Source organism: Triticum aestivum, chromosome 2D (assembly GCF_018294505.1).
Source record: "Triticum aestivum cultivar Chinese Spring chromosome 2D, IWGSC CS RefSeq v2.1, whole genome shotgun sequence".
In the NCBI taxonomy this organism is placed as follows: Eukaryota; Viridiplantae; Streptophyta; class Magnoliopsida; order Poales; family Poaceae; genus Triticum; species Triticum aestivum.
This window is the reverse complement of record NC_057799.1, coordinates 408,355,559-408,363,963: the sequence shown is the minus strand read 5'-3', so window position 1 is coordinate 408,363,963 and position 8,405 is coordinate 408,355,559. Positions and strand designations below refer to the sequence as shown.

The window sequence follows — 8,405 nt, the reverse complement described above, 5'->3', positions numbered from 1 at the left end:
CTCCCTGGCGGCAGTGCTGCTCGGCTAGCGGCGGTGAGGCTCGGTGGCGGCATCCTGCGGGCCTCGGGTGCCCTCGACGCGGCGGCGTGGCCGTTGGCTGCGGGGCGGCACGGTGGGCGGCTGGCCGACGCCCGCTCGGCCCCGATCTGGGCCCTTTCGGGCCCCATCTGGGCTGAGGCGGGCCTGCGGTCTGGTGCGCAACGGCGTGGCTCCCTGGTGGTGGGACGAGGGAGCCGTGGCTGCGGTGGTGGTGGCTCCGGCGGCCGGCGTGCTGCAGCGTGGCTGCAGGGACTGTCCGGACCCGTTGGGGTCCGGCCGGGCCGGTGGTGGCCCGGCAAGTCCCTGTTGCCATGTCCGGTCAGCTCCGCGCGGCGGTGGAGGTTGTTCCCTCCTGTCGGCTGCGGTGCGGTTGCCTCCGTGCCCGGTGTCTTCTCGTCCTATCTCCAGGTCTTGTGTTGGTGGCCTCAGTGAATCGGTGAAGATGGTGCGATATCCGTGGTGGCATAGGCTGGTGGGCGGCTTGTTGGGCGGTGCGCTTCCGATTGTCTGAGGTGGCGGTGGTGGCTTCGGGGCGGGAGAAATCTCTGGCGGCTCGTTCTCCACCGGCGCGGCTGCGCCCGTGGGCGTTGCCGGACCCTCCTGAGGGGCGTCGGTGATACCCCCTTCCCCACTGCCATCCGCGTACCGGGGGAAACCCTAGGACTTGTCCGGGCAGCAGCGGCGTCGTCGTCGCATTTCTTCCTGAAGATGTTGCTTGATACGCGAGGCTTCGGAGTGCTTGGCGGGCGGTGGTTCTTCTTCGGTGGGTGCAGCGGGTGTCGGTCATCTTTGCGTAGTTGAGCTGCCGGCGTCGGCATTTGTTTCTTTTCTCTTTCTCTCCTTTTTTTTTGGGCTTGTTTGTGCTGCGGCCCCAGCAAGCTGGCTGTATTGGTTGGACATTGCTTTATAATCTAAAGCGAGGGGAAACCCCTCTTCTTCAAGTGGCATGCTTTCGTGGCTCGCCAGCTCCACCTTTTAGTTCCTCACAAGTTACCCATGGGTGCAATCCATGGTCATCTCTTCTCTCAGAAAAAAATAAACTGAGTTGTACGTCGCGGCTTCAGTGCTTTGCACATCATGACCGGAGACATGATTCCGTTGTCAGTTTTTGAGTGCTTGCGAACAGAGATTCACGGTTGTGCGGTGGCGCTGCATCAGAAGCTTCTGAAGGCTCTGGACCTCAGACTGCAGAGGCGCGTCGCACGCCACAGCCACACATGTCCTATGCCCACGACCCGAATGTGATTGGTATCCGTGACCGTGAGATAACTTCGGATCAGTGTATGATATGATCTATGCCTTGGTCGGTGGAGAAGAATAGATCGTGTGGCGTGCCGTTGATCAAGGAAGGGCCTAGGCCCTCTCGAGTGCGCGGAGAATGTGTGTGCGTGTGTTGAGAACGTCCCCTGCTGGATCACATCGCACTAAACCCCACCACTTTGATCCCGGAAGATCGCTACGCTAGGCGTGACGGGACACGGTGCCGCCAAGGCAGCTACTGAAATGTGCTCAGCTCCGCGAATTAAGCTGGCGTTGATGTCACATGACCAGAAAGTTTATTGGAGGAGTCTCATTGTGTCGACGAACCTGACGGGCCGGGGCGTTGGCAGTTGCCATCACCGCCACACACCTGTCGAGCACGGCAGTGGCACCCCTCCGGCTCCGGAGGCAGGAGCACGGCGAATTTCATTGTCACGCCGGGACACCAAGGGCGGGAAGAGTCGCGGCTCACACCGCCCGTCCTGCAAAAGCGGAAGCGACGAGAGAGACCCCCATGTTGTGGAGAATGTGGAGGGACTGATAAATTTGAAGCTTGGATTATGGGTCTCCGAGATTCCGATGGTCCCGGCCGGGGCCCCGGAAACTTTGGTTGGGCGGAGGAGTGTGACACAAACTGGGCGCGGAGAAGAATCGGTCCGCCGTCAGCGGGGAACAATGGGGATGGGAGACCGGCCGGTCAGGGCAGGCCAGGCATGGGGACGGGTAGAAGTAGTAGAAAGAAACAGGACTGGTTTTTGCGCGTGCCGAAAGAACGGCGAGTCTTTTCGAGGGCCTGAGAGCATCTTCAGCCGCATCCTCGGTCCTTTCCAGACGTTTTTGCCGTGCCGGCGCCGAAAAAACGGCCCAGTCGCCCTTTCAGAAGCCCGTTTTTCGCCGGCTCGGGTCGAAACTGGTGCCGGCGGACCCAGGCAGAACCCGGCGCCCTGAGGGCGCCTGGGGCGTCGGCACAAGCGAAAAGGGCGCGTGGGTCCGCCCTGTCGGCGAGTCCAGCGCCTATTCCCGCCGTTTCTTCTCGCTTTTCCCCCACTTCCCTCCCATTTTCTCCTTTCCTCCCGCTCGTCTCCCAGCCGGCCGCCATGCCACCGAAGAAGTACGTCGTCCCCCGCGCGGCGGCAACCGCGACCGCCTCCGTCGCCCAGCCGAAGCAGAGGAAGCCGAGGGCGCCGCCGTCCAAGCCACCGGGCATGCCAAACGCCGAGTGGAGGGCGGAAGTTCAGCGACGGGAGGCTGTCACCGCCGACTGGCGGAACAGGGCCATCGCCAAGAAGGCCCGTGACAACGCGGCGCGCGCGGCTGCGGCTGCCGCTTCGGCGGACCAAGCCGAGGCCGAGGCGACTCGCGCGGGGATGATGAATCCACCCGGCAGCCACGCCAGTACGCTCCCTGGGGCCAGCAAAGCGTGGGCTCTCCGTCGCCGCAGCCATGGGGATCGCCCTCGCCGAGCTACGCCGACGGGGACGCGCACGGTGGGTTCAACCCAAACGTCACCTTCCCCCATGGACATCCGGCCCAGCGCACGCCCTCGCCCGCGTTCGCCGGCATGCAGTACCCTCCATACAACTACTCGCCGCCCGCCTACGCGTCCTCCCCGACGCCCCATCTCCGCCGTTGCGCGCTGCCCTTCTCGCACCTCGGCGACACCGACGAGACCGAGGGCGACATGGACGACATCATCGCCGCAGGTTCGGCCGCGGCCGCCGCGTCTCCCGGGTTCGACACCCTGGACGAGACGGTGGATCTCAGCGGCGGCATGGACGGCGAGCTCGGCTACGTCCACGGCGAGGAGGAGCAGGAGGAGCAGGAGCAGGAGGAGGAGGACGAGGAGGAGGACGAGGAGGAGGAGGAGCCGGCGACTGTTCCGGCGAAGAGGCACAAGAAGAAGAAGCGGGCGGCCAGGTCAGGCGAGCCGCGCATCAAGTGGGCGTCCAAGGAGGAGGAATGCCTCGCCGAAGCATGGAAAGTCGTGTGCCTCGACCCGACCACTGGCACGAACCAGAGCATCGAGACGTACTGGGAGCGCATCAAGGCCGAGTTCGACGAGCGCAAGCTCGTCGACCCCTACTTCAAAGGCGTCTACATGCAGCGCGGCTCGAAGACGATGGCGAACCATTGGGGGCGTATCCAAGGGGCGTGCAACAAATGGCATGGGGTCGTCGAGGAGGTCGCGGCTCGCCCGGAGAGCGGCGCGAGCGTTGAGGATCAGGTATGCCACGCCGGTCTCCCGCCTCTCTTCGTCGTGTACGCCCGCCAACTGTTTGTTCCTCCGCGCAGTTGCTGCGCATGTTCGTCCTGTACCGGCAGAGCAACAGCGACGCCGAATTCAAGTACCTCCACGTTTACAAGCGCATTGACAAGTGCGAGAAGTGGGCGGAAGTCCGGCGCACCCTCGACAAGGCCAAGGAGACCTACAAGCCGGACGCGCCGACTCCTGGCGCATCGGAAGGGCGGCCGAACGGCAAAGGTGCCAAGAAGGGGAAACACGCCGACGCGGCCACCGCTCGAGTGCAGGAGTCCATCGAGCACTGCCTCGCCGACGCGCAGGCCCGGGCAGTCCTTCGCGAAGAGAAGACCGAGGCGCGGTGGTCGGCGTTGATGTCGAGCAGCGCCGTCAAGCTCGACCTACTCCGGACCAACGTCGCCGCAAAGAAGAGAAACACCGACCTGGCTTTCCTGCTAGGCGGGGCGGACATGCTCCAGAGCACCGACGAGGCGGTCAAGGCGTGGTACTTGGTGGAGCGCGACCTCATCCTGAACCAGCTTCCCTCGACGACGCCGCCGCCGCCAAGCCCGCGTGATGACGCCTCCACGACTCCCAGCAGCACCCAAGCCGCGCCGACACCGCCCAGCGCAGAAGCAGCTCCGACACCGCCAAGCCCGCGCACGCCGACTCCGCCGACACCTGAGGCCGACCCCGCCGAGTGATGCGTTGCGCACGCGAACTTGTGCCGCTCTATTTTTTGTACGCCTGACTATATCCGATCGCCGAACTGTGACTTGTGATCGCCGGACTTGTGGCGTCTTTTGTGAGCGGGAACGACCAAGTTCGAATTTTCCACGTCCTGGGAGCGTGACTGGGAGCTAGGTCGCCCCCAGGGGCCGAACTAGCGCCGGTTCGCCCCCAGACCACTCTTTTTTAGCGCCCTGGGGAGCCGAACGGCTGGAGATGCTCTGACTACATCAGTACGTCGACCTTTCATGCAGTCAGTCGCGTCGGCATTCGGCTGTGTGCCGGCCTGCGCTTGCCAATCCTGGCAGGTATGGGAATGAACATTTGCTATGACTGCCTTTTTTTTCATGGTAACACGTGTCTCATTCATACCATGAACATTAAAGTACAAGTCACATAAAGACCGACATGACAAAAATGAAAAAATAACAGAACATCTCTGACCTTAACGCCCGTCACCTACCTCCAGCACCACCATAGCAGCCACCGGAAAAAAATGACGGATCACCTTTTCACCCGAGCTCAACGCGGCTCCATCGCTGATATACAGCTTTGCGGACTTCGAAGGTGGCTCGCCAAAGACGAAACCATTACCGTTGAACGAATCAGACCGGGGCAACACCCCGAACACGCCATTGAACTCCAGATCCGGCACCCCCACATGACTAAGACGTCGGAGGAGGAAACCATACCTTTCATCCACGAACCACGAGCCCAGCACACGCTTCCAGATGTCGTCGATGCAGACCACAATCTGCATTCGCTCCTCGACTACCTACCAAGCTCCGCGCTGACGTTGGAGTAGACGCCGTCGCAATGGCGGAGCCCGAGGACACATGTCCACCACAAGCCGCCATGACATCCCCGCTTGAATAGACTGGTTCCAGATCCTTCACCGACCGTAGAGACGATCGCCTCACCGGAGAATAATCTAAAGCTTTTTTATTTAGCATCGCCGTTACCGCCGCTGAAGCCAAGACGTCGAACAATCCAAAACCCTAAGCTTCTTGGGTCCTAAAATCTAAAGCAAAAACGATCCACACGTGCAGGATCCGGTGACCGCCCTCACCACTGACGACCAAAAGGTCGCCGGCGGAGGAGATCCGGCGCGGGAAGGAGCGGCTCTCCTGCCGCGGCAGCTAGGTTTCTCGCTACGGGAGGAAACAGAATAAGGCTGCAGGAGTTGGACCTTTGCTATGACTGCCTCGCAGAGTCGCAGTGGCGCATGGAGCACCGTCTCGCTTATACTTCCTCCGGTCTCAAATGTAAGTCTTTTTAGAGATTTCAACAAATGACTACGTACGGAGCAAAATGAATGAATCTACGCTCTAAAATATGTCTACATACATCCGTATGTTGTAATCCATTTGAAATGTCTAAAAAAACTTATATTTAGAAACGGAAGGAGTGGTAGAAATACACGCCACCTACCTAAAGTACATACACGGCCCTCCTACCATCATTCTCCCGCTTTTTTCTTGATATGTTCTCTCACTTCTTTCTAATAGGGCTGGAAATCTTTGGCCTCCGTTAAACCACGCCACAAGTGAGACTGGTATCATTTACCTGAACAATTTCTAATGTCCAGACATATTGCAGAGCAGTCTAATTTCCATAGCGAACTTGCAGGACTTGCTCTTTTTTTTTTTTTTGAGGGTAGGACTTGCTCTTTTGGCTATCACAGCTTCAGGTCTATGGTTGGCTAAACAAAGACGGCTACTAGCACAGATTGACAGGAATTGCAAACGCTATCGGTGAACATAAATTTCACTTGCCAGCAACCTAACTAAAAACAGTTCACGCTACTAGCATGGATGCATCCCAATTCAAACTTGCATGGCAGAGATACAGATAAAACGAGACACAAGAACATAATAATGGTTCACACAATCACTAATTTTCAGACATAAAATGCAAGCTTCAGATAGGCACCAACCAGGTGGATGATTTAGGACGACCAACGAACAAATGATCCAGCTCCACGAACATAGTATTGCACAGAGTACGCTACTGACATATTACTACACACGACCAGTATTAGTAGTTCACGACACATGACAAGTGTTCAGCAGCAAAAGCAGACGCAGATGCCCACCAGAGCCATTCCCACAGGCAAAGCAAGCACCTTAAGCCCTCTCGCCACGGATCCTCCTAGCCAGCTGAATGTCCTTGGGCATGATGGTCACGCGCTTGGCATGGATGGCGCACAGGTTGGTGTCCTCGAAGAGACCCACCAAGTAGGCCTCTGCAGCCTCCTGAAGGGCCAGCACCGCATGGCTCTGGAAGCGGAGGTCAGTCTGCACAGACAGAACGAGACAGTGGTTTTAGTTTACTTGATTCATACTATAAGAGTTGCATAACAGGAGCATAACAATAGTCCACAAACTGATGATCACCTTGAAGTCCTGGGCAATCTCCCTAACAAGCCTCTGGAAAGGAAGCTTCCTTATGAGCAGCTCAGTGCTCTTCTGGTACTTGCGGATCTCACTGCAAAGTCAAGCACAAAATTTACTCATTTGAGGATACTTCAAAGTGAAACTGTATGCAATAACACATGCTAGCATAGGTTGGAAGGCTTTACACACCGAAGAGCAACAGTTCCAGGGCGGTAACGGTGAGGCTTCTTCACTCCTCCAGTGGTGGGAGCAGACTTACGGGCAGCCTGTCGAAAAGCAAAACAGAGCAAGTGGTCAAACAAAACAATAATACCATTATAATCCATATACATCAATCAGATATCTGGTCATAAGCTGGCAATGAAGGTTGAAGTTCAGATTATATCCAGTTTAATTTACTGAAACCATAAATAAAGATATGGCATAGATAAACTATCAATATTGCAGTCACAAACCTTGGTGGCCAACTGCTTCCTTGGAGCCTTTCCTCCAGTGGACTTACGAGCAGTCTGCTTAGTACGAGCCATGAGCACCAACCTTGGTTTACCTGAAGCAAAAACAGAACATAGTCAGTTCTATGAATTGAATATCACAACAGCACAACTATAGTCTTCTAATAACCAGTAAACTGTGCCTGGCTGCTTGTTGCAAGCAAATCCATTCAATAACTATAGAGTCCCAACAATCATCAGCCCAGAATACCTACTGAAATTTTGAACATCAAAAACTAACATCATACAACACAGCTATATGCCCATTCAGATAGAATGCAGTGTATTTCTAACTGAACTTATCATTCAAAAGATCTACCTTCAGCATAGGTTGTTCACTCAAAAGATACACAGAAAGATGACACTGAAAAACTGCAGCCTGGTACTTTTTTACCACTAAAGAAATCAAGGCTACCATGATCAACTAATTTTGCAAACAGAAGCAAGAAAAGAAATAGCAGTCCACTCATGAAAAATATACTTCCTAGTTATCCTATATAACGGTTGAACATCAACTTCAGATAGTTATATGCACATGCTTTTAGTTTATCACAAGAATGAACATTAGCTAACTGGCAAGTTGGTATGATTCAGATACAATAAATCAATACTAGATGTTAAGCAATGAACAGTTTTGCATTTGCAATCTTTTCAAAATGGCTATGCAACTGCTTCCATGTATCAATGCACACAATTCACTTCCACTATCGGAGTAGCTAAGTATAGTTGTTTATCCTGACCCTATCATTCCCAGATACCCAGACAGCAGATTGCTCTCAACATCAAAGTCAAAACAGTAACATAATTACATTTGCGCTGACCATATATATCATGCAGTACATAAGACTTCAGATACTGGGTATGTCATGCCAATTCGTTCCAACCCTACAGTCCTAAAAGAAACTACCTACCCGCAGATACCAAATTCTCCAAACAAGAGTTCAACTCCTCAAAAGATAAAGCACACACGCCAATAATTCAAAGCGTAATTTATACCACCGTAACACACATGAAACTACGGATTTGAGGGGCCAGCAGATTAACTACCGACGCAAATCAAATATGGCACAACTAACTAACTTGGGTACAACTATGGTGTACACGAATCTACAGATCTGCGGAAACTCTTTTGATGGCTAAGACGCAAAATCATATATCGCCAAATCATGCGATTCGAACTCGAACTACATCGATCGGCCTGCTACTAAACAACAAAACCACCATCAAGTAGGCACAGGTATTTAAGCATGG

At 55.0% G+C, this 8,405-nt stretch overlaps 1 protein-coding gene across 1 annotated transcript in view; it reads right to left on the bottom strand.

Annotated features, from left to right (window-relative positions):
• Positions 1-6,139: 6,139 nt before the first annotated feature.
• Positions 6,140-8,405, bottom strand: part of LOC123053464 (histone H3.3) — a 2,844-nt gene continuing 578 nt past the window's right edge. The window contains exons 2-5 of the mRNA XM_044476942.1: positions 7,119-7,210; positions 6,853-6,929; positions 6,664-6,754; positions 6,140-6,564 (exon numbers count right to left, since the gene is read on the bottom strand). Coding sequence (XP_044332877.1) covers positions 6,394-6,564; positions 6,664-6,754; positions 6,853-6,929; positions 7,119-7,190 — 411 coding nt within the window. The 5' untranslated portion in view covers positions 7,191-7,210 and the 3' untranslated portion in view covers positions 6,140-6,393. The remainder of the gene's footprint in view (positions 6,565-6,663; positions 6,755-6,852; positions 6,930-7,118; positions 7,211-8,405) is intronic.